General features: G+C 36.4%; 1 protein-coding gene across 2 annotated transcripts; it reads left to right on the top strand.

The window, feature by feature from the left end:
- Positions 1-845: 845 nt before the first annotated feature.
- On the top strand, positions 846-26,320 carry wls (Wnt ligand secretion mediator). Of its 2 annotated transcripts, none has more exons than XM_051867924.1 (12): positions 846-1,107; positions 3,775-4,050; positions 14,038-14,162; positions 14,372-14,533; positions 16,296-16,432; positions 19,494-19,662; positions 19,810-19,907; positions 20,028-20,091; positions 20,365-20,508; positions 21,362-21,445; positions 21,546-21,699; positions 25,421-26,320. In XM_051867924.1, exons 1-12 carry the CDS (start codon positions 1,002-1,004, stop codon positions 25,528-25,530), a joined length of 1,629 nt encoding a protein of 542 aa, XP_051723884.1. In that variant the 5' UTR covers positions 846-1,001; the 3' UTR covers positions 25,531-26,320. The 2 variants fall into 2 exon arrangements, with proteins under 2 accessions (XP_051723884.1, XP_051723895.1); XM_051867935.1 differs by lacking the exon at positions 25,421-26,320 and adding an exon at positions 23,545-23,949.
- Positions 26,321-27,471: the final 1,151 nt, after the last annotated feature.

The raw sequence follows: 27,471 nt of genomic DNA, 5'->3' as shown, positions 1-27,471 counted from the left end.
CCAGGGGAGATGAAACATCGCTTAACTCAACATAGCTGCTGCCTGCTGACCAAAAAAACCCAGAGCTGGCACTGGGCTAGAAAAACAATGCAAGGCTTCTTCTTTAAAATTATTGTGGAATACTGTGATTAATCAACCTTCAAGTTCAAGACCTGAGAACGTTTTACAGAGGTTTTTCAAACATTTTTCCATTAAGTTCTCACATGCTGACACCTGAGGAGGCTCTATAAAATAACTGAAAGAGCAACACAATTGAAAATGAGTAGCCTGAATTTGAAACAGTTAAATATTACACATATAATATTGTAAAATATGTTTGTATACTCCCTCAGAGTTTAACATTTCCAACCGTAGCTGCAACACAAGGCTAAAATGAAGCAGGTCTGTCCTATTGTCACATTTGCATGGCAGCTGGGAAGGCTCTCAGATGCCTCCAGCACAATCTGAAAAATTCATAGAACAGCATAATTTTAGCCACATAGGCTGTCAGTGAATGTTTTTCCTGTAGTATCATTTTCTGTTGCAGTTTTCAAACAAGAATAATCTTCATTCTTAATACATAATGTTAAATGATAATGTACATAATCTTAAACATAATGATTTGTAGAGATTAGCCTACCACAGATTACAAAATGACAATTTTTTTGTATTAAAAGACTGTGCAAATGTTGTACATAGCTCTAAAAATGTTGAAAGCATAAAATCAACCACTGCTATTTTGCATGTGGCTAATGAAAAGCTTTGGGCTTTTTGTGCATCTGGCCAAGAGTCTGGTATGACGTCACGTGCTCTCTTTTCTTGCGAGTTCCTGATGCAGGGTGGGTCACGTGGTCATTCCCTTTCCCCTATAGTTCCCTATGAAGAGCGCAACACGGGCAGTTCACTAGGGTTTGAGACACTGCCTGTGTCGCGCACTTAATCTCGGACAGTGCACTGGTCCACCTGGATGCCTTGACTTTCGTTTCTTTGCATTCAATCCTAGCAAAAGAGACACTTTAAAAATGGCTGGAGCAATTATTGAGAATATGAGCACCAAAAAGTTGGTGATTGTGGGAGTAATTCTGCTTTTATTCCAGGCGTTCTCCTTTATGGTCGGAGGACTGATTGGTGAGTAGCTACTTTTACAATTCCGCCTAGATTTGATAGTTCAAGGCTTTTTTGGCTTTTGCTGTAGCCATTCGTTCTGGTGTGCAACATTAGGTGGACTTTTTTAATAGCAAATGAAAAGTTGCGGAATGGCTTTGTTACAGTAGTGTCAAAGATGGGCGCTTATTTTCACCCCGTCGACTGCTGCAGTCTTTGTGCTGCTGCTTTCAGCATTTCGCCTGTAAGTTTGAGAGCCGATAAGATAGACGCGACATTAATTTTTACTCGCTACTTCAGCGCCTTGAAGTCTCTTGTTTTTCCCGGGTCCCTTAAAATGCCATGTGGAACTAGACGAATAAAGACTCGGCTTGTTTAAACCCACTTGAGCTTGAATTTGACCATGAAAGAATTTATTTGTCGGTCAGTATTGTTTAAAAATAGCTTGATAACTATTAAAAGGTTTTGCTGTAATACTTGCATCTTGTGTATCGATACTTGTTTGTGTAACGAGTACAACACGATAAAATATCATAAATGGCCTTCCATGCACATTTTATATTTTCAACAACTTTTAAATAGCTGTTCATCATGTATAATTCAAAGTTAGAGCAGATAGACTAATACAATTCAGGGGAAACCTTAGTAGGCTACAACATTTAAGAAACATATTTACAATGGAACAAAAGCGTGATGTTGTAGACATTATTATGTGCGCAAACAATAGACAAAGTTAGCTAACATTTCTTTTAATAGTGAAGTAGTATGTTGTACATTACAAACGTTATTTGTTAATTTTAGTGAAGTGTAGTGAATTAACTTCTACCAGCCTTGTATTCTGCAGTTAAAACAGTCAGTCCACTTAAAATTAGCCAATAAAGGGTTAAACGAGGTGCATCTCTAGAACTTTTCTTTGATCTTACATCTGAACAAACCAGCCCTCTGTGCCCACAGGCTCTTCAAGCTCCTGCCTGCGTTTTCACAAAGACCTCACCAATGTTATTCTTTGCCCTTTCATGTGACAGTATAGCGATCAAATATTCCCTTCTATCTTAAGGATTGAGTATTCTTTTCCATGTAGCTTGTTCTAGTTTTGCACCAGTGAGAAAAAATGGGTTTGTCCTCATCCACGCTTCCTCTTCGCAACCTCAGACCTGGTTTTGATAGGAAGGGAATCATTTCTTGGTCTCCTGCAGAATGTGGGATGAATGGTGATAAATTAGCTTTCTTTGGCTATTCTTGCCTGCGATTGATTTAATGAAGCGGGATTCCTTTGTGTTTGTTCGGTGGCTGGTGGCAGACTGGGTAATTGAGTAGAAAGGCACACTGTTCCCCCTGTTATTGGACATCTTAAACACGGCATGAGGTCACCGGCCGAAAGGCAACTATTATTTTATGGTGGTATTTTGAAGAGCTGTTGTTCCCAGGATTGTGGGTCAATGAATAATTGAACTTAGAGAGGTTTAGTTTAGCTAATTTTGTTTGCTTAGTATATTTCACAGGAACTGGTTGTGCCCCTCAAAGCGGGAGCAGAGCAATTTTTAAGCCCACCCATTAGCTTTTGAGATATTGTAAACATTTTAATTGTGTTCTCACTGAATTATATTGGATTTAATACTACTAAACTATGCTGGAATAGAGACTGAACTTGAACAGTGTCCTCAAGGCATAGGCTGGTTCATATTATCTCTCACTTCCCGGTCACTTTAGATGTCCTCAATGACCCAGGAAGGGATCTATTGACTCATACTTAACAAACTACCAGGACCAGCCTCCTGAATGGTGGAGGAAGCCTGCCTTTACTTTCTCATGCTAATGATTCCCTCTTAGCAAGAGTTTATCAGAGGGTCACTTTACGAGTCTTGTATTCATTGTCTAGGCCCTTTGTTTTTATTATACAGTACCATTAAAAAGTTTGGGGTGGCGAGTGTGGGGCTGCATTTATTTGATCAGTACAGTACAGTAAATGCAGTAATATTGTGAAATATTATTACAATTAAAAATAACTTTCTATTTTTAATCTGTTTTAAAATGTAATTCCAGTCTGCAGTGTCACATGATCCTTCAGAAATTATTCTAATATGCTGATTTGCTGCTCAAGTAACATTTTCTTACTCATTTTGAAAACGGTTGTGCTGCTTTATATTTTTATGGAAGCTGTGATACATTTTTTTCGGGGTACTTTGATGGAAAGTTCTAAAGAGCAGCATTTATTTGAAATAGATTTTTTTTTTTTTGTAACAATGTAAATATCTTTACTGTTACTTTTATTAATTTTAATGCATCCTTGTTGAATATAAGTATTAATTTTCACTTTCACTCTCAGTCTGTGGTGTTTTAGTTTGATATGCATGTGAATTTCTATGTAAATTATTTGTTAATTGTTTACAATTCATGTAATAATTTTCTCTTCTTTACATTTGCTTTTATTGAACTGGTTGAAAACATTCTAAGGAGTCATCTCAGGACAATCAAATAGCATTAATGAGAAAATAAATTGATAAAAGATAAATATAAAAAAGGTTCATGCGATTCAAAAAGGTTCTTTCATTTATTCCTTTCCCGTACAATTCATATGAAAGAGATTTTGATTATCTCCTACTTGTGTAAAATATGTGCACAAAGTTATTAGTTATTAGAGAGAACATTCTTAAATTATTCATTAAATGATATTCAAATCTCTTTCCACAGCTCCGAGCCCCACCACCGCCATCCACTACCTGGCCACCAAGTGTGTGGACACCGTGAAGACCCACCATAAGGGCTCCAAATGGTTCATGCCATGGGGCCCCGACCAGTGCAGCAAGATCAGAGACTTTGATGAAGCCACGGCCAAGAGAATCGAGGCCAATAACATTGTGTTTGCGGTACACATTCCTCTGCCCAACAGAGAGATGAGTGCCTGGTTCCAGTTCATGTTGGTTATCCTCCAGTTTGACATCGCCTTCAAAATAAAAAACCCCATTGGTAAGTAATGAAAACGTGTGATTCATTGTACGTGTTTAAGGTTATATTTTGCTCATCTACCCTCCAAAAACACAAAAACATGATGTCGCTTTATGGTTTTTAAGCTTTTGAGAACATCACTATTTTGCTGAAAGTGTAGGAGGGGACGCGTGAACACCCAGAGGAATTTCCCATTCTATTCACCCAAAAGTAGATTGGATTTCTCACATGCTGTGAGAGGACTAACAATGATGGATAGTCTGCTTTCCCACTGTTGTAGTTGGAGCCTGAGGGACCTCAATAATGATTTAGTCAGCATGCAGGTAGGGGGGAACTGCTCTAGGCTTTGACACAGACAATTGGAGGATAATAAAAAGAATGTAGTCCTGCCATCTGGTTTCGTTGCCATTTCATGAATTAGGATACACATACAAAATCAACTGAAAATTACCCCATAATTTACTCACCCTCAAGCCATCCTAGGTGTATATGACTCTCTTCTTTTAGCCAAACACAATCAGAGTTAGGGCTGGGTGGTATATCGAGTTTGTACGATATATCGATACATTTTTAATATACGATACGGAATGAGGCAATACCGTTTATATCGATATACAGTAGTTTGATATGAACGCATCTGAAAAATAGCGCTCCGTAAGATGCTTTGAGACTGACAGACTCATTTGCTGACAGATACTCGTGCTCTTTAATGTGTTTGTGATGTGGTGTTTTCCTCAGCGCATAACTTACATTTCACAGGTATATTCTCCATCTGTAAATGTTAGAAAGTCATGCAAATATTTCCATTTTGCTGCCAGGAGTGGACGAGCCTTCTGCTAGCGCATCTCCTCTAAACTTCATAGACTTCCATGAACGAGCACCACTGCGCGCATGCGCAATCGCCATAATTCTTACTAAAATATACATTTTGCTAAAATGTTTGTTGTTGAACGACATATGTGCCATATGCAGAATTTTAAATCTACAAGTTAGTGTATTTTTATTATAGCAGTAACTGTAAAGTGACCGTTGTAATGGGGTAATCAAAATATAGGCTAATATGGGGGTTTAATAAAGGTCTTCTGAAGTGAATCGATGCATTTGTGTAAGACAAATATCCTTATTTAAAACTTTATAAAGTAAAATAACAAGCTTCCATTCAACAATCTCTTCTCTTCCCTGTCATTGTCCTTACGTAGTTGCCGCAGTAAGCACAGTGAAGGCTTCTGTGTTTATGTCTGAATTCCGGCTCAGTATTGGGCAAAGCTGATCACGTGAGCAGCACGACGCATGCTGACACAGGAGCCGGCCAATAATTCGCGTTCTGACATAGAACCTGGAAGTGCTGGATGCAAACAATGTATGAGAATGACACAGAAGAGAAGATATTGTTGAATGAAGTCATTATTGTTTTGTTTTTGCACACACAAAGTATTCTCGTCACTTTATAAAATTAAGGTTGAACCACTGCAGTCACATCGACTGTTTTAACCGATGTCTTTACTACCTTTCTGGACCTTGTAAGTGTTGATTATATTGCTGTCTATGGAGGAGTCAAATACCTCTCGGATTTGATAAAAAATATCTTAATTTGTGTTCTGAAGATGAACGAAGGTCACACCCGTAAGGTGTGGAACGACATGAGGGTGAGTAATTAATGACAGAATTTTCATTTTTGAGTGAACTAACCCTTTAACCCCCTGGAGCTGCGTGGAGTACATTTATGATTGTTGGATGGACTCCCATTATAAAGCTTGGATGAGCCAGGATATTTTTAATATAACTTTGATTGTGTTTGGCTAAAAGAATAAAGTCATATTCACCTAGGATGGCTTGAGGATGAGTAAATTATGGGGTAATTTTCATTTTTGGGTGAACTATCCCTTTAAAGATCGCCACTCCATTTAAGGAAAACACCATTGTCATCTTTGCAGGAATGTAATATGAAAAAGTAAAATTTATCTTTAGCAACACCATGAAATTTAATGGCACATAGAGAGTTTAAAGAGAGATGTATTGGTACAATAGATCACGTCTAAATATTTGTCATCATTTTCAAATACCTTAGTTTTTTACAGTCCCCACTTCAACGTGAAAATGGCATTTTCAAATGTATACACTTAAGAGAGTGTCTTCAAAAAGCTCAATTTTTGCAGGAGAAAAACACTGTCTCTGTGGATGGAAGGCCAAAACGTAAAGAGAAAGATGCGTTTTCAAATGTATCTGGATTAGTCTAGGCGTAGCCTAAATGGTGTCTATTAATATTTTAGCTAATAACATTCCATCACAATTTCTTAGTTTAGTCAGGTTCTTGATAGTGTCTCTTGATTTGTCAAGTTACTGTGTCTTTGTTTGAATCTGACTGGTTTCAGCCGTGTAGACTTGCGTAGTACTGTTGCCATTTAAAATCATCTGGTTGTGGGAGGGTGTGGATCTGGAACGGCTCCAAGTCTGCCCTTTCAAAGACAGGATTAAGCGGATAACACTGGCCACTAATGAAGAGCCATTGTCGAGCTAGAGCAGTCTGGGAAAGTGAGCGGAACATCGGCTCCTTCTAGCAGCAGGAGCTACTTTGGCTATTCATGTCTTGAGAAATGTAGGAGGAGTCTTTTTGGTTTCTTAACACATTAACTGCTAGTGTGGAAGCCACCATGCTCCTGCTGTTACATACTCCAACCTGAAGCACGTGCTTGTGCATAAACCAGTGAAAAAGAACATTTTTCGCTTGTTTGGCACAACGTTCTCACTGTTAATGTCTTTACTGCAGATCATTGCATTATTTATTAGCATTCAGCACTTCTCAGAACTATTTTTGTTGTTTGGGGTTTTGTAGCACCATCTGGAATGTGCTCTCCTAGAAAGTCCTCCTCAGCCAGATGTTATGTGTTTACCATGTGTCTTGTGTGATCTTCTGCCAGAGCTGTTTCTCTCTCTGTGTGTCCTGTTCTCCGAGCAAGACCTCACAGATTGTCAACAGTCTTTTCTAATAAGGTCCTAGAAGGGATTCTTTTGGCACTCAGAATTCACCCATCATAGGCGAACTGTGCAGTGTTTGGAAAGTCAATTCATTCTGAAAAAGTAACAATGTACAGAGAAAGACAAAGAGAAAGCCATGTTACTGCTACTTCTAAATTACAGATGGCACATGGTTAAAGACGCCAATGCAACGCAACTTCTTAAACATTTTGTGTCATCAAAACTGCTGCTTGACATCGTCAGGTTGCAGCTGCACATTTTGTTTTTTGTTCTGTTTTATACAACAAATTGCCAGAATCTAGATATCTGAGGCTAGAAAATTATCATGCTGGAAAAATTTAAACAAACATTTGTATAATAATAATATACATCTATAGTGTAAAGTAATGTAATAGAATTGGATCAATTGGATTAGTTTAGATATTTTTTTTTTTTTGTGTTAATTTGAAACTTCACAAATTGCAATGTCTGATACAACCCCCCCCCCCCACCCCATGCCAAGTATATTATTTTATTTTACAACCTTTCCTTTTACCAAAAGAGGAAAAAAACCTTTATGAAAATCTATAATGGTGTGATTCTGCTCTCAAGACATGGACAGAATTCCTGCATAAGAAGTCCTGCATTTCGACTGTTGTGAAAGTTCAGGCTATTCTGATGAATCACATGACCATTACCAGGACCAATTTTAAAGAGCGTACTATGAAGAATCTGGAGTCTAAGCATATCCCCCCCCCCCGAAAAAAAAGTTGCTTATGTAGTCTATATAACTGCACTTGTTTCTGAATGTTTTAATTTAAATAGTCTAATGAAAATTAATACATTTGTAAATAAAATAATTGTGTATATATACACTTTAATATTATCTAAAATATTTAAGGAAATATGATGAGGAAATACGGTTCCTTGAATATCTCTGCGGTCATGCTTCCAGGGATTCCAGTGTTGGCAGTCCCGTTGGGAGCATTGTACATTTTACTGTAGACTGATGAAATGAAAATTAAAATATACAAATAACCTTTTAAATGACTTCTCTTTTGGAATAAAGCAAGCAGTATTTTATTTCGTTTTAACCGGTACTCTGGAACCGGAACACATTTTTGCTCAGAATAAACCAAATTGTTTATAATTCCTGATTTGAGAATAACAGTATTATTGTTTGATTATGGGTTTAAAACAGCACTAGAAATGTTGTAATAAGCTAAATTAATCAGGAAAGACATAATGAAATGTCTACTTGAGGGATAACAGTGTAAAAGAAAATGTGAAAGAGAAACAGGAAAAATATTTTATTCAAGATGTGTTGCTAGCATCAGTATGCATTTATCATTCTTGCAATCAATCACCATAAGAATGAATGTGTACCTTCACCATGAACCTAAAATTTGGGCTCAATTCCATTTTTTTTTTTTATTTTTTTTTAACCTAATTTCAATAAGAACATAGTGGAAATTATTAGCGACACCCAACATAACAGGATGTTATGTTTAACGTTTCATAAATAAAACCACCAGTGTTGTCGGCAGTGTTCTTCCAGTTTTTTCTGCACAAATTTTCTGCACTGCAAATAAGTAGCAGCAGCTGTCTGTTGACATCCATGTTTGTTTCATTAAAAGATCTCGCACAGTTGAGCTCGGCAGAATGTCTAAATCACCAATCGTTAAGTGTGTAGTGGACTGACTCAGTCGTTAGGTTTGTACTCTTCTCTGACTGTCTAAGACTAGAATCAGTTCTCCAGTCTTTAAGGGTGTACTCACACTAGATGCTCTGAACCGTGCCCGAGCGCGTTTGACCCCCAAAGCCCGGTTTGTTTGACTACACCGTGTGCAGAATTGGGCAAGTTGATTTTCTGATCATATTTTTTTTTCCAGGCACATTTTACCAATTACAAACCACATCAATCTTAATAACTACTATTCATTTTGCAATTAATCATTTATAAGTGACATATAATTGTTCATGAAGGCTCGGAATGAAAAACGCCTTATTCAGGTGTGCATAATTATTAGGCAGGTTTTCTTTTAGAGGCAAAATGAGCCAAAAAAGAGATTAAACTCAGACTGAAAAATCAAAAATGATTAAATGCTCATGAGAAGGATGCAATACTAGAAATTGCAAAGTTAAGGCATGACCATTGGACAGCAAAATGCTCACTGGGTCAGCAGGGTCATACAAAAAAAGGTGGAGAAGAAAAGACACGTTAACTGCAATAGAATTAAGAATTGAATAATTAAGTGTGAAACCATCAGGAACCCTTTAATTTCCAGCGCCACCATTTTCCAGAACTGCAACCTACCTCGAGTCTTGAGAAGTGCAAGGTGTCAAGATCTCAGAGACTTAGGTTAGGTTAATCCTAAAAAATGACCCCCACTTAACCCTTTAAGACCTGAAGGCTTTTTTTAGAGAGGTTTTTTTTTTTTTTTTTTTTTTTTTTTTTTTTCCTGAGCGACATACACAAAAGTAAAGAATCATAACTCCAAAACTGTAGCAAGGAGAGTCAAAAGTTAGGTATCATTTAATACCTACTTTAACACTTTTTAAATTTAGAAAATATAAATTACCTTACATTTGGACATTTTCATGCTGAGAAACCGCTGATAAAAGAAAAAAAAAAAAAAAAAAAAAATTTATATATATATATATATATATATATATATATATATATATATATATATATATATATATATATATATATATATATATATATATATATATATATATAATTTTTTTTTTTTTTTTTTTTTTTTTTTTTTATTTGACATGGAATAACTCAGGAAGGCAATAAGATTGGAGAAAATTTTTTGGTGATGCTCTCCTATATGTGAGCTGCATCTGGTTCAAATTTTGTGGTGATAGCATAAAGTATAGTTAAATAAAGTGTTATTCATTTTTTCGCAGCCAGATGGTGCCCACGGGCGGTAAACTCCGGTTTAGAGGAACTTCTCAGCACTTGTTAGGAGTTTTTCCAAAATGATTAGATACATTAACCGCTTCGTTTGAAAAACTATCATCATAAACACAGAGAAACTCAAAGCTCTCGGCAACCCGTCAAAATAAAGGTTCGATTTAACTTGACAGAAACATATTACTGTTTTACAGTAGAATTTACATAAATTAATTTAATAATAAATTATTAAAACTGTATTTTTAAGTAATAATCTTGGTTTTTCATCCATGTTTTAATTTTAACAGTAAAGCTCTGTTGTGCAGCACATTGACAAAAAAGTTTAATTTCATGATTAAAAGATAAATTAAATGGTATGTGTTCATTTAATTGCCGGAAAATTTAAAATACAGAACAGAATTTCTAGGGGGGAAAAACAAAACAAAAAAACTAAATTTTTTAAAAATACTTTTTTTATTACATTTTGTTGTTTTTAAGAATTCAATTAGACATGCTTTTTGATTATTAAAATGTAATTAAACCAGTAAAATGGAATCCAGAAAAGTTAAAACAGAAAACAGAATTTGGTAAAAAATAAAACAGAATTTGAGGGGAAAGAATAAAACATATATCATAGGGCCCTAAAAAATGTAATTTTTTGTTAAACTTTTAATAATTTGTTGATAAATTGGATGTTTCATTATTTCAGTTAATTAGACATGCTTTTTGATTACTAAAATTTAATTTAACCATTAAAATTGAGTAATTGAGAAATTGAGAAAAAAAAAAAAACTGAAAAATTAAAACAGAAAAAACGGAATTTGGGAAAAAATAAAATTATCTTCCAAAACTTCCAATTTTTAGTATTGCATCCTTCTCATTATCATTTAATAATTTTTGACTTTTCAGTGTGAGTTAAATCTATTTTTTGGCTCATTTTATCTGTAAAAGAAAACCTGCCTAATAATTATGCACACCTGAATATAAGGCGTTTTTCATTTCCCAGCCTTGAATTGGGAATTGGTAACATGCCTGGAAAAAAAAATATGATCAGAAAATCAACTGGCCTAATAATTCTGCACACGGTGTAGGTTGATCTCTCCGTACCGTGCCCGGGCGTGGTTCATTTAGCCATTTCTGGCCCGCTTGGAAGAGGTGGGCCAGAGCACGATTCAGTTGGGCTCGAGCGCGGTACGCATGCAGTGTGAGCGCTAACTGTGCCGGAGCACGGAACAGCTACTACTTTTGTGTGCGCTACTGTCATCATTACAACAGCAAACAACTTTTACTACTTGGATAGTATACTTTTCAATTAATGTAATTAATTTGAGTGTATTTGGGTTTATAACGGTCTGGTTCTCACCTTATTGATGAACAGGAATTGTAGTTTGCGAATAAAGCTGCAAATTCCTCCATTAACCTCATCTGCCTTCGTAATAATCCTCTGATACGTGCAAGTGAAAATCTCTGTGCAGCGTAAATGATAAATATATTTGGCAGTATCTTAGCGAAAGTACTTTTCTTCCTGTTTACTTCAGTAAAAAAAAAAAGTTGCATCATGTATGACGTAAGTGTGCTCCGGCCCGGAACGTTAAGTGCAGTGTGAGTGCAGGCCAGCAGGGGAGTGGGGAGGGGGAACAATCGCACTTTGGCTCGGTTCAAGGCAACCGTGCCTAGAGTGAGTTCACCCTAAGTGTATTGAGTTCAGTCTTAGATTGTTTCAGCTAGTCGTTAAGTCCCCAGCTTAAATGAAATCTGGAAAACGGGATATCATCATTCAACGAAATAATACAAATTCACATAGGCTTCTACTCATTGTCACAGCACTAAGTGTTAGCCTGGTAGTTACCTCTCCTCAGCTACAACTTTGTATTATGAATAATTGTCTGACTGACTGCAAGTCGAGTATTCCACGTGAAAAGTGGAGGAGGAGGAGCACAGCAAGTGGGTGGGGCCAAGGCATATGAATGAAGAGAATGCGTAGGATATTTTCACTTCTTGTTACAATCAAGTTTGAACTAATTCAAAAGGTGTAAATGATAATGCTCAATGAGCCTATTTTCAGACGTACCTAACTCAACAGACAATGGTTTATCAGGAAAATTTTACAGGGGCACAGCAAAACTTTATTGGGGCTTGTGCCCTAGTAAAAAAGGTCTAGCGATGCCCCTCTCACCATCGCCTCTGCTTCATTTTCCATGGAGTGCCGCTGGTTCTCGCTTTCTCATCTCTCTGGCCAAAGCAGCAACAGTTTGGCTGGTCTCCAGCAATAACACAGCTGTTGAAATGGCTTAGTCGCCGGGGTGATGTGCGCTGCGCCCGGGCGGAATGTTTGTGTGTGCTAAGCTGACATTCAAAGCTCTTTGGCACAGCCGCTTGTAGGTGGGGGCCACTGCAGACACGCTGGAGGAAAGAGGACCGGGCTAATAATGTCTGCCGCTCTCTGCCTTTCTTTTCCTCCTGCCCCTCCCCCCATAAAGCTCAGCCCTCCATGTCCAGGAATTCTCTTTAGTTCTTTCCAGCTTGTTTCATAACACAACAAGGATCTCTTTAGAGAGGTGAAGTGGAACACACAGGGCTGTGCAAAGCGATCTAAACCACGGGCCCCTTTCCCAGCTACCTCCTGCTTTCCCAAAGCTCAGAAGAATCATACCACATGACTCTGTAATACTTTGACAATCCCTCATGCATATTTGCTGCTTGAGTTTTGAACATTTAGGGAAATGCCCGTCTGTGAGGTTATGATTGACTTGAATAGGGTGTCCATAGATTAAATGACTCCCAGGTTACCTTGAGCTACTTTTAGCCACACAACGATGACAAGACTTATTCATGAGAGTGGTATGAGCTGTCATGAATCTGTCATTTCATGTCTGCATTTGGCCTTGTGCATAAATGTCCACTGCTGTTCTTCAGTCAGCAGGCGCTCATTTAATTTTTCCAGATGTGAAGGTCTTGAAGAGATAATCTCGAAAATGAAAATTCTGTCATCCTTTACTCACCCTCATGTTGTTGCTAGCCTGTGTGAAATTATTTTTCATTCGGAACACAAAACGTGAATTTGAGGAATATCCTGACTAATGTTGTCATTTAGCCATATGATAGTGATTTGACTGAATTTAATACTTGATACAAATACTTGAAGTTCTCAAATATCTTAAGATTATTGTATTTTTTTTTTTAAAAAAATTTTAATTTAAAAAAAAAAGGACTTTGGTGTTATCTGATTTTATGGCAGTACTTGTAAAAGACTCGCTAATCAGCTCAATGTAAAACACCTTAAAGGCTGTTTTTTGCACTGCCTTCATTATTAATCATATTAAGTGCAAACCATTTTCATCACAAATGGCTTGACAGGAGTTCACCACTTGCAGTCGCAGTTTTTTATGTGGCGTATTTGAAATAGTTGTTTTTAAAGAGTCTGTCTCAAGCTATTTTACTTTTGGGCATTTAAGACAAGTCTTATTAAAATCAAGAGTTGTATTTGTTAACATTAGTTAATGCACTGTGAACTATCAAGAACAAACAATAAGCTGCTGTATTTTTATTAACTAATGTTTAACAAAGATTAACAAATACAGTAACAAATGTATTGCTCATGGTTAGTTCATGTTAGTTAATACATTAACTAATGTTAACAAATTAACCTTATTGTAAAATGTTACCTAAATATTCTTAACTCTGTTCTTAAGTTTGAATATAAGAAGAACATGGCAATTAGGAAGAATTTTATTCTTAATGTTTTGTGAATCCGACCTTGATCCAGTTGTAGCGGTCAACAGGGGAAGATTATCTGGCAATAAATTAAATCACTTCAATGTAATTTTTTTCCCCAGTCATTTGCTATTGTATGTGTTCAGGGGACTTGGATTAACTTGGAAAACAAGTCATATGGACCATTTTTAAAATAAATACTATATTGTACTTTTGGAGCTTGAGACTCTCTCCCAGTCCTCGTTTTCATTTTTATAATTTGAAAAAAGAGTGGCCAGGATATTCCTTAAATCACCTTTTGTGTTGCACAGAAGAAAGGAAGTCATATGGGTTATTATTGAATTATATTAATTGATTAATCTCTAATGTAGCAACTGTTAGTGGTTAAAGTGCAATATCAAAATTAAGTAAGTGTGTTCTATGCTGGCGTGTAGATGATGGAGCTTTGGTCACCATGGACGTTGGTCTGGCCTACAGAGACAGCACCCTGAGTGAGTGGACTGAGATGGCCCATTCCATAGAGCATCGCAAACTAAGCTGCAATTTCACTGCAACCAAGGTAAACACACTAGTCATTTCTGACCCATACCAGATCCAGCCCACACCTTACTGGAAGTGTTAAGACCATTCTACAAGCTACAAGGCTGAGGCTTGTTGTTGACCTATTTTATTCAGTTGTCAAAATGAATATAGCTTCTACATGTTTAGTTCCCTTAAGTCTCTGTAAGAATATATATATATATATTTTTTTTTTAATTTTATTTTCAGACTTTTGAGAATGAGGGCCGTTACTATGATTGTGACCTGTTGCCCTTTATGGAGGTTGGCAGCGTGGCCCATAAGTACTATCTCCTCAACATCCGGTTACCTGTCAATGAACGCAAAAAAGTCAACATTGGGATTGGAGAAATCAAAGACATCCGTCTTGTGGTGAGTTTCAGACTGTGACTTTGATGAATACAGTCATAGGATGAATGTTTAAAACTCACCGTTGTGTAGACATTTTTTTTTTTTTGAGCGTTGTTTGCATGCAGTGTTGGGTGTAACGCGTTACTAAGTAGCGCGTTACTGTAATTAAATTACTTATCTACTGAAAAAGTAAAGTAAGGGATTACTGTTCATTTTTAGGCCATTTAATTACAGTTACTTATAATGTACTTGCATTACATACTTTAAATTAGTTCAACAGTTCTGTTTAAATCAATATTGAATTTAAAATCTAAGTTTGTCGTCTAAAGGTAAAAGTGAACGCTGCCTCTTTAAAATCGTTAGCTGTAGTGCAGTTGCACGTGAGTTCGCAACTTCGCACTAGTTGGCTGCGTAGTCACTGTCTGGAGATGTCTGGAGATGTCGGCAGAAGCGAGTGGCTGTTTTGCAGAATGGAAATATTCCAATTAATTCACTTTTTTGACACAGGTAGGCAAGAACATTAGGGTAAAATGTAAGCTATGTCCTACGAAGAAAAAACTGCGCGCGCTCTCTGAGAGACGTGCTGTGTCCGAAATCGCCCCCTATACCCTCGTTCACTATTCCCTACATTACTTCACTAATATAGTCCACTTGAAGGAGTGAATGAAATGAGTGAGTGAATTCGGACACTGAGTGCGCCGGAAGGGCTGCCATTTTCGCATAGTTTGTGCTTGCTGTATAATAATAATTTGAAACGTAGCAAACTGGCAGCTCCAGTAGTAATGAATATTTATGTTGAACTCCTGCCATGGAAACTAGCATGTATAAACCTTAATTAAACGATTTAATGATCAATTTAAAAAGGAATTTATACTATGTTGGACCAGCGCGGTTTGGAAAATGAATGGATGATTGATTCAGCTGCGGGCGCCATCTCCTGGCGAGACGTGGGAATTCATTCAGCGCGCGAATCTCACCGTGCATTATGGGTATTCTCAAGCCGTTGAGCGTGCATCGGCTGTACACTCGTTATGCAGAGTTTTTTTTATATTTGATTATTCAATTTCTGTGGTATTTTTACTTACTACTATTAGACCTACATGGAAAAAATATATAGCATTGTTTTATTTGTATTTTTATATATTTTTACCGTGGTATGGAGTATTTTGCACTTTTGGTGGTATCGGTACCGACCACTAGATTTTTGGTATAGTGACATCCCTATTTGTTACTAAAAAAAAAATTAAGTATTATAAAGTAAATAAAAGTATTATAGTATATGTTTTAATAAAGTTAAAATGTTTTAAAAAGCTATAAAAGGCTAAACTATTCCATGTTTGACTAAATTATTAAAAGAGTTTCCTTTCTATTGTCTATCTGGTCAAGGTTTATAGGGATTTTAAGAAGTAATTAGTAAGTTACTTATTGAGTAATTAAATTACTTTTCAGACAGAGTAATTAGAAAAGTATTTCAAATACAACATTGATAATGTAATTAGTAATTAATTACTTTTTTGAAGTAACTTACCCAACACTGTTTGCATGGGAGGATTTTGGCCCTGTCTCGGCTTGTTATAATTGGCACAAACTTCTGGACAGGGCAATGGTTATGCAAATGTTAGTGGACTGAAGACATCTGCACTGCATCACATCTTAATCTTCACTTTTGTTTGGCTTGCTCCTCTTATTTGGCTCTCGGCAAACAACCATACCCATCAATTAAGTGTCCTTAATGTGTTTCTCATGATGTCACTGTAATGTCCCTCTCAATCTTACTTTCCAGAGCATTCATCAAAACGGTGGCTTCACCAAGGTTTGGTTTGCCATGAAGACATTCCTCACTCCCAGCATCCTCATTATCATGATCTGGTACTGGAAGAGAATCACCCAGATGACTCGGCCACCCGTCCTGCTAGAAAAGTAAAGCCATGTTTCTTTCACTTCCTTAGATTTAGATTACATTAAACTTGGCTTCTAGGTCATAAGTTATCATGGGAATATATTTTTTTTTCTGGTTTTATTAGTTTACTGGTCAATGGAATTAAGAAATATAAGATAGCTTAGATCCTCACACTGGTGTGACCATAGGAAACATTTTATTATTAACATTTTCTGGCTGGGGTGGTTGCCAGGGCATTGCTATTTGGTTGAAAGGGGTTACGAGTTGTTTTTACAGTGCTGCTATGTGGTTGTTAGGTGCCTGCTTACTGGCCCGAGTCAAATGAGTCCTCCCTCAAATCTCTGTAATATTCTGGTCTCTAAATATGGCTCACAGTAGGTCTATGCAACAGCAACATTACAAAAACAAATATTCTTGTTGTTGCTGATTTCTGTGCACGATTCCACACCCCTCCCCCTCACTGCCGGGAAAACTCGAAGAATCACAAATGTATATAAGCAGCAGGTTTATTGTAAAAAAAAATATATAAACATTAAAAAAAATGAAAAATTAGGAAAATTAATGAATTGTAAACAGCTTACTGCCATTGTGTAAAAATATGTAATCATGTAATCCATAAAAAAGTAACTGTAGTCTGATTACGAGTATTTTAAGAAGTAGTTTACTCTAAATACAAGTACTCGATTTTTGGAATCTGATTACGTAATCCAGATTACGTGTAATACGTTACTACTACGTCAATCAAAATGAATTGGCCAAATCCATTTAAAATTTCATTTGGATTGTAAGGGGTGGTTTAAACCTTTTCTAATCCGATCGACGGGACTTGTAAACTCTTGATCGGATTGAAACCCGAAACTGGAAAGTACTGTGTATGTGCAATAATGTAGAAATGGCGTAATGACGTATGTGGAACGAGCTGTTGTTGTTGTTGAATAAAGTGTCTTTCTAAAATTCTCCTTCAACTCATTGTCTTAGAATTGGAGCAGGACAACGTCCCACCAGACCTTGTTTCGGGCTCTTAATCACTGGCGCCATGTTTTGGGTGTGGGAAGGAGCATTTTTACTGCTTGATAAATATAAGCAGCATGGCACAGCGGATCATGTGCTCGTTGTCATCTAACTACGACCCGAAATAGATAAATATTTACTCTGCTCTTTAAAACAAAAAAGAAGCAATATAGGAGAATGGTTAGTATGCTCAAACAGCAGGAAACTATATTCGTGCAGTGTGCGCATATCAAAAAATTAATTACGATTTTAAGCTTGTGACAAACACACTCCTGAACCCGAGCATTCATATAAACACCTATGTGTGGATTCATCAATCAGAATGAATTCACCAAACAAAAGGTGTAAACATAGCTAGTGTTTTATATGACACTATTAGAGTCAGGTGTCCAAGATCCGATATTAATGGAAATGGGTATTTCCTAAATAAATCTTTTTCATTATTTCACTTCATCGTTCTTCTTTACAAAAACGAAATGCCACATGCACCATCCATCTGTTTCTCCCTCACTCTGGTTTGGCACTAGCAGTCCCAGAAGACAGAAAGCTCTCAGCTAGTCATACTTTGTGCGATTCGCAGACAGGATAATTATTTTTTCATGTTTTAAAAGCTTTGCCGAGCCGACTAGCATACTTTTCCACTAGAGTGTCAAGATGGAAACTAGAATACATCTCAAAAAGGAGCCCAAGAATGTGTGACATGAGCTCCCTGCTGATTTTCTTATTACTGGAATGATGCCAGAATGCTGCTTCATGCCAGTGGAGCCGACAGAGACGCTGTGAGTGTGCGAGTTACACACATCTCCAGGGAACAGCTTTTTTTTAGTTGATGTCATGTGTGGATGTGTGCTGTCTTGCATTCTTGTACTTCACAGCTAGCTTTTTGTGCCCTTGATGTTTAAGAGGAAACTAAGCGTCTAGTTTATGCCCTGTAATTCTTTTAGTTTTTGAAATCATTCTGATATGCTGAATTACTGCTCATGAAACACTTTCTTTCTTTGAAAAAAATAAAATAAAAAATCTTATTGACCCCAAAGTTTTGAATGGTTGTGTACTTGCTGTATTTAAAAACAACATTTTTTTTTTTCTATGAACTTAGTACATATGTTTTGAACTAAAGTTTTCAAACATATCCTTTTCTTTATTGTTGGATTGCTTGTCATTTAATATCATGTTTTACTTTTTGACAGCTGAAAAGCTGCTTTGTTCACATCGGCAAACAAATGCACCTTCATACCCTCACCAGAGTTGAACTCATGGGACATTCCCAGCATTCCAACACAATATGGTCTCTTTCTGCTCCGATCGGGCAGGCTGGAATGTTGTGATTCATGTGTTTGAAGTCACATTCCACACCCAATCTCGGTCTCACCAAATGGTCTTTTAGCTTGTCCCAGCATGCCTGCTTTTGAACACTAGAGAACAAAGAGCAAGATGGAGTCAAATCTGTTTAACCTTTTTTGATGTTTTGGTTCTTCTTGGTTTAACTCTTTTGGTTTCTTCTCAGATATATGCCTAGTTCTGTCATGAAACTCTAGATGGCGCAGACTGATGGATCCTTAATGCAAACTGATGATATTCTCAGCGTTAACTACTTGGCGTTAAGTGATTGGTTCATGTCGCATTTGCAGCCAATGAGCTTGCTGCTCACATCATTTAAATGGGTGTTTAGCATTCACTATAACAGTTTGCAGCGTGCTTTCAAAGTTCCTCTGAAACCCTCCACCTTCCCCAGCTCCACATGTATAGATCTGTTATGGGTAATTTTATATACGCAATTTGTCAGCAGCAGTATGTCTTGCATACGCACAGCGGCTTATCGGCTTATGTATTGGCAGTAGCAAGTTCCTGTACTTGCTCTGCAGCATTAATCTACAACTACAACAATATTTAGCAGCAGCAGCAATGTAGAAGATCTATTCCGCCAAAACCAAATACATTAACAATGTCATATCCATTACCATGTTAAAATCTTCTGAGAGTTCTCATGATAGAAATGTTGGTAATAAAGTGATCTTTGCTAGTATATTGATTAATGATCCTGTCTCTGTACACTTTGCTCACTTTCAGGGTTATCTTCGCTCTGGGAATCTCCATGACCTTCATAAATATCCCAGTGGAATGGTTCTCAGTGGGTTTCGACTGGACCTGGATGCTGCTCTTTGGTGACATCCGTCAGGGCATCTTCTATGCCATGCTGCTTTCCTTCTGGATCATCTTCTGTGGAGAACATCTCATGGTATCTCATTTTTCCTTTTTGTCCAAACTGCAGAAGACTGAGGGAGTGTTTGAGCTACTAACTGAGTTACTCGATCTGATTGCCATACTCAAAATTTAAGACAAAATTTATTACTATAATGCATTCTTTTGCTGTTGTTTTTTCTAGGACCAGACTGAGAGAAACCGTTTTTCTGTGTACTGGAAACAGGTTGGACCCATTGTTTTTGGCTCATTCTGCCTCTTCATCTTTGATATGTGTGAGAGGTGAGCCAAGTTGAACTTCTTCTTGGCATGAAGTAACTCTCCTTAGTTCCCATCTAACTCAAGTTCTTTGGTGCTTAGTGCTGCTGGGTAAACATTTTTTATTTTTTTTTCCCTTCTTAGAGGAGTACAGCTGAAGAATCCTTTCTACAGTATCTGGGCCTCAGATGTTGGGACAGAGCTTGCTGTATCCTTCTGAAAGTGTGGGCTGTTGGTACAGATGAACAAAGAGGAACTGTTCGTGATGATGGCTGATGATAATCCCAGCAGGTGTTCAGTCTGTATTATGGTTATGCATCTTATACTGCCTTGCGTGTCACATATGTCTTAACATGTAATAAAGGCGTCTAGACTAAATGATGATCCACAGGAAGATGTCTTAACACAGTGTATATCACAGAAGTACAGAAATCAGCATAATAGTATTGTTAAGTTATGACTTTAACTGAGGTTTGTTCAGATGGCCTTCATCATTGTAGCAGGAATCTGTGCATGTCTCTACTTCCTGTTCCTGTGCTTCATGGTGTTCCAAGTGTTCAGAAACGTCAGCGGGAAAAGGTCGTCCTTACCTGCTATGACGAAGGCTCGTCGACTGCACTATGAGGTAATGTGTAACCTAGATAGTGTTAGCATTTATATGACTAGCGAGCTTTCTGGTTGAAGACACAAAAGAAGTTCGTGTTCAAACAAGTTAAAACAAGTAGAAAATAGTTAAACTAAAGGTGGTGTTTATGATCATAAACTGACTGCTGATGAGAATATTAACTATGCAGCTAGAGGTATTTAAATACACTATCATTCAAACTGTTTTTTAACAGTTTTTATGCTCACCAAGGCTGCATTTATTTTATCAAAAATACAGTAAAACAAACTGTAATAATGCCTTTTAAGTCTCTTATGCTGACCAAGGCTGCATTTATTTGATTAAAAATACAGTAAAAACAGTCAGATTGTGAAATATTATTACAATTTAAAATGACTGTTTTCTATTTTAATATATTTAAAAATGTAATTTTTTCCTGTGATGGCAAAGCTGAATTTTCAGCATCATTACTCCAGTCTTTAGTGTCACATGATCCTTCAGAAATAATTCTAATATGCTGATTTGGTGCTTAAGAAAATGTTCTTATTATTATCAATGATGAAAACAGTTGTGCTGCTTAATATTTTTGTGGAGCCCCTAATACATTTTTAAGCATTCTTTGTTGAAAATTCAAAAGAACAGCATTTATTTGAAATAGAAATCTTTTGTACCATTATAAATGTTTTTACTGTCACTTTTGATCAATTTAATGCATCCTTACTGAATAAAATTTAATAATTAAAAAAAAAAAAAGATTATGAAATCTTACTAACCCCAAATTTTGAATGGTATGTAGTTCCATGTGTTTATTTGACCATTTTGCATGTTTATAGCTTGAGTTTCTTAATTTATATATCTATTTTTTTTATTTTAGGGCCTCATCTTCCGCTTCAAATTCCTGATGTTGGTCACGCTGGCATGTGCTGCCATGACTGTAATTTTCTTCATCATAAGCCAGGTATAGATTAGTTATCCACTAAATCTGTTTCTACATGATATTTTATTGCAGATTATAGATAGATGGATGGATTCAGATGATGTATGTTATATGTTAACAGGTGAATGAGGGTCACTGGCACTGGGGCGGGTACACTGTTCAGGTGAACAGCGCCTTCTTCACTGGAATCTACGGCATGTGGAACCTCTATGTGTTTGCCCTTATGTTCCTCTATGCGCCATCTCATAAACGCTACGGGGACGAGCAGTCAAGTGGTAAGACTCTTAAAGAGCAAAATGCTTTCACAGAACCAGTTTAATGTCAGCAGCACAAAGAAATCAGTACCTGAAGTACTGCAAAGGCATTTACTTAGCACCATGTTATACAGTCTCCTGGTGTTTGGTTTGTTTTAAGACAAGCTCATCTTGATGCCAGGAAAAGGTGGGGCGTATGTTTTTTTTTTTTTTTTTTTTTCTCCTTTGGGGAAATGGGCCTCTTTGGCGGCAGTGGGTGTATCTAATCTAGGCCAGGCTTCCTACATGGGCTGGTGTAATGAAAACCATCAATATCTTGATGTCATGCTTGAAAGTTTCTTCACGGTTTTCTGTTCCCAAATGGTGTATGTTGTTGTTAGATTAGTCATTCAGGAGGTAGATTTTCAAATATTACTTCAATATTTTGTGCTTAAAAAAAAATTAAAAAGTTGTGGGTAAAAAAAAATTTCACTTAATGATATTATATAGTTTGACTTGTCAATGGTCATATCCTTTCTAAATTTTCCCCCTATTATAATTTGAGTAAACGTAAGAGCTGAAAATCTGTTCATAATGACTTAAGATGTTTGGTAGACAGATGAGATGTTTGGTAGGTAAAATATGCTGCTGAAAATTGAGCTTTGCTATCACAGGAATAAATTACATTTTAAAATGTACTAAAAGAGAAATCAGTTATTTTAGATTATTATAATAAGATTGCAGTGTTACTGTTTTTACTGTAGTATTTATCAAATAAATCCAGCCTTGGTGGGCACTAGAGAATTTTAAAAACTTTTAAAAATCTTATCGACCTCAAACTGTTAAATGGTAGTATACGTTTATATACAAATATTTATGCAGCTTTATGTATAAAAATAAAAGTGTGTGTGTATATATGTGAAAAAGTGCTATGGAACTATTACTTGACTGGTAAGTCTTTAAAGTTTTTTTTTATTTATAGCCAGTAAGGGTTAGAAATGGTGAAAATATGCTTCCTTACTTTTAGGCTATGTTCAGACTGCCAGCAAAAAGATTTTTGCATATTCAGATTGTATTCAGATGGGTTTTTAAAGTCTGCACAGCAATCTATTTTTTTTTATTTTTTTTTATTTATTTTATATTTGATTCAAACCAAATTTGGAGGTGGTTTGAAATGCGATTCCAATCAGATTTTGACAGATGCGTCTCAGTCTGGACACTCTAGATGCTCAAATCGATTTCAAATGGTTTTTTGCGTCTCAACGTGATCGCATAGCGATAGGATCAAAACTGTTGATGGAAACACCACACCCCTTGCTGCACAGCGAAGCCGTCCGTGAATACAGCACGGAACTAGAGGTCGACCGATAGTGGATTTTACCAATAACAATAACTGATAGGTTTTTAAAATGAATACTTAATTAAAACAAACAGAACACATAAAATGGTGCTGAGCTTTATTACAAAAATTGAAAAACAAATGAACCATAAAAATGTACTATACTTTTCAATTATAAAAAATATTGGTAACACTTTACAGTTTAAGTAATTAGACTCATTACTTAAACATTAATGCATTAACTAACATGAACTAACCATGAGCAATTAGTTACTGTATTTACTAATCTTCGTTAACATTAGTTAATGAAAATACAGTTGTTCATTGTTTGTTCATGTTAGTTCACAGTGCATTAACTAATGTTAACAAGATTTTAATAATGTATTAGTAAATGTTGAAATTAACATTAACAAGATTAATAAATGCTGTATAAGTGCAGTTCATTATTAGTTCATGTTAACTAATGTAGTTATCTAATGAACCTTATTGTAAAGTGTTACCAAAATATGAATATATTAATTATACCTTGATCATTCATGTTGTCACAGACACGCCAGGCTCTACACTCTCACAGACACAGCACACGTGATCACCAGAATACTAATCACTCGCACCTGCAGCTCATCAGCACCCTCATCACCAGCAGCACAAAAAGCCCACGCTCTCACTCAGTCACTGTCCGGTCTCGTTTGCACTTGGTACGCACCAGTCTACCTTAAGGACTCCTCTAAAGATACTACCTGTCTCCTGTGTTCCCTCGACTCCTCGTTGTCTCCTCGTCTCCTGTGAGTTCATCTGTGTCTGTTCAAGCTTCAAGTCTGCCATCCGTCTGCCCATCCTGCAAAACCAAGACAAGTATCAGTTTATCAGCTATACCAGTCAACGTGTTAACCTGTCTTCATTTACCTGCACTCTGTCACATTCTGGTCGCTCAATAAACTTTAATACCTGCATTCCTGTGTCGCTGTCCCCTTCTGTTTACATAACACATGTTCATAGTGCGTTAACTAATGTTCAGAGAAAATACTTTAAAACTTAAAAAGAAACAACTTTAAAATGGAAAATTAACAATGAACAATACTTTTATTAACCTTAGTTAATGTTACAAATGGACTCTTATTGTAAAGTGATACCATTTCATATAAATCCAAACAGTCATGCTTAAAGGGTTAGTTCACCCAAAAATGAAAAGTATCCCATGATTTACTCACCCTCAAGCCATCCAAGGTGTATATGACTATCTTCTCTCAGACAAACATAATCGGAGTTATATTAAAAAATATCCTGGCTCTTCCAAGCTTTATAATGGTAGTGAACGGCGCTTACGATTTTGAAGCCCAAAAAAATGCATCCATCCATCATAAAAGTATTCCACATGGCTCCAGGGGGTTAATAAAGGCCTTCTGATGGGTTTTTGTAAGGAAAAATATCCATATTTACAACTTTATAAACTATAATAATAACTAGCTTCCGCAGACGTCCGTACGCAAGTCGAATACGGCAGAAGCGTAACCTCTGACCTGGTTATGCTTACATCCAGGTATGCCTACGTCCTTACCAAAGCAGCCCATGCAGTTTTTATCTCTAATGTTGTTTTCTTTTCTTTGAGCTCAACATATTGAAGGCATTAGGTCTGTACCAGCCTTTTTTTGAAGGTCTTGGTCTCAACAGAATTTGTCTCGGTCTCAGACTAAAAGGACTGTGCACTGTCTGATTTACTTATTAACATCGTTACTGTGATTGGATGTAAAACTTCCTGCTTCAAATGCAATCAATAACATTTCTAATTTGTCTTTTTTTGTTACTGATGTGAGTCAGAAATGAATGGGGAATTGTCGAAGTTTCAAAAATTTGGGTTTATTTTCTTGTTTATGCTGTATTCTTCATCTAGAGAAAATATTATCGCCTTAACTTTAGATCAGTTTCCTGCCGTTTTACACTCTGCCATACAGGGGAAATTGATACTTTTTATCATATGATTTGGGAATGCCCTGGGGTTGCTAACTTTTGGAATATGGTTAAAGAAAATTTGTCCATTTATATTAAATGTTTCGGTCCCTTTGTCCCCTTCTGTTTTTATTTTAAATGATCTCTCTGACATCCAACTGAACAAAATTCAGAAGTGTTTTTAGCTGGCTTAACAGCTGCCAAGAAATTAGTTACAACGAGATGAAAGCCTCCACATTCTCTTAATAAGCAATATTGGGTTCTCACATTTATAGATGTGGTATATCTCGAATTGTCCAGTGCACACATTCACGGTGCAAGAGAGGACACCATCAAACTCTTGGCTCAAACTTGAGAAGCTCAAAGGTCTTCTTTAAACTTTAAATCAGTTTTCTGCCGTTTGTACCCTGTCATAATGATCTGTTAGTGTAAATGTTGATTAGTCTCTTATATATTTTCCTCTCTCCTTCCATATAGCTGATCAAGGTGGAAACAGTGGAGAGGACATTCAGCTGACCACCACCATCACACATGTGGAGGGGCCTACAGAGATCTACAAAATGACCGGCAAAGAAGCTCAAGAGTAACTGTCACCTTTACCCAGACTCCCAACAAGAGCCAGCAGAGTCTCAAAGGTTCAAGCAATATGCTGTGTGGTCCCCCTCATTTCACTCACAGCCTCACAAATATTAAGTCCCCTTTTCACAGTTTGACTTTCCAATCTACTGAGGTTCAGTCGGCTTGTGCCGAGCTGTAGAAAAATGGAGTTGCACACCATCTTGTGGTGCTGGGAGAATTATCAAGTGTATCTCGCACTGTGGATAGGCAAAGACACTGGTGATGGCAAGGACCAATGTAACGTACTTCTAAAAACCGGGAAGAAAGGGAAACAAGGACGTTGTTTCCTGTTGATATATTTTGTAGCTGAGATTGTTTTCCCCTTTCATTTTGTAATTACAAAACAAGGAAGAAAAACTGTTAGCATACGGTATAGTCATGTATGTATTTGTTGGTTGATCCTTCCTCATCTGACTTCCTTAAACACTCCACACCAAATGTAAACACACCCATGGAACCCATAACATGAATAACTGAATTTAAACCAAGGTCTCTCAGAACAAGGTGTGGATGTCAAGTGACGTATAGATTGATCCTTATGTTCCGAATGGCAAACACTCTGTTCTGTGTTACAATGTAGAGATATATTTTTTATAAAGTGCTTATTTTCATCTTTATGAAAGCATTAGTGACTGTATTGTATCATTGTGTTGTAAAAGTTGAGTTTTTCTTTTTTCAATTTGTATCACATGGAAATTTAGGGTTTTGTTTTTTTTCATGCTTTTTATGCTAATTTAAATAAAAAAAAAAAACATTTTAGATTTGTTTGGTTAATGGGACTTTGCTTACTAAATCTCTGGAGAACAGGACTGTCGGATGTGCTGCAGTACAAAAATAAATCTCAGAATTACACTATAACTTAACGGGAGGCTAAATAGAATCTTATATAAAGAGAAATTGTGTAAAACAATTTTTGATCTCACTTAGAAGTTCTGCATCTTGCACATTTGGTTTATATGGTCGTAATGGAGACAAAAAACATTGAACTCCAAGTCAAAACCGGTGTTTAAGTTTTCATATTCATTGGATTATATTTCATAAGAATCCAAGTCAAGTCAAACTATAGCAAAATTTTACACAACCATAGTTTATCCAAAGTGCTTTACATGTGAGAAAGAGGAAAACAAATGCATGCATAAAAAACAGAATAATAATTGAAATGAAAATTTAGTAAAATATATGCATATACATATATAAAACACAGACTATTCAAGTAGTCTTGAATACGCAGCATCACAGAGAATAAAAAAAGAGTCTTCGGCGACTACAGAGAAAGCTCGGATGACCTTTTGATTTTTCTCCAGCGAGAATGAGGGACAAATAAAAGAAACTGATTACAAGAACTTAATGACCTAGAGGCTGTGTTTGGCTGAATGAGATATAGTCCGGAGCCATTTTGTGCAGTGCTTTGTACAGAAAAAGACAAATCTTAAAGTCAACTCTAAATTTTATTGGGAACCAATGCAATGAGGCAAAAACAGAAGAAATGATCCCTTTTCTTAGTTCCTGTTAACAGTCTGGCTGCTGCATTTTGAACTAAATGTAAGCGAGACAGGCTAGAGTAAGGTATAGGCCAACTAAGACTATTTAAAAAAAACATTTTTGCTAGTTAAAACTTAAAACTAAAGGAAAATTAGAGAACCTAACTGAAATAAGATTAAGTATTAAAATTACTAAAAACTGAAATAAATAAATGTAAATTATTTAAAAACAGACTAATAAAAAGACAAAAGTGCATAAAATCACTAAAAGGTTTAAATTAAAACTGAAAATACAAAAATAAAAGATAATTCAAAACTAAGAAATTCTAAGAAAAAGTTGTTTTAGAATTTAGGATTAAATAGCAAACCCTGCCAGCACTATTTCATTGCTTAGTATTCTGCGGTCCTCTTCCTGCCGCCCATCTCTGC

This window comes from Ctenopharyngodon idella, chromosome 2 (genome assembly GCF_019924925.1).
Source record: "Ctenopharyngodon idella isolate HZGC_01 chromosome 2, HZGC01, whole genome shotgun sequence".
Lineage (NCBI taxonomy): Eukaryota > Metazoa > Chordata > Actinopteri > Cypriniformes > Xenocyprididae > Ctenopharyngodon > Ctenopharyngodon idella.
Note: the sequence above shows the minus strand (reverse complement) of the source record. Positions and strands in the feature narration are given on the sequence as shown.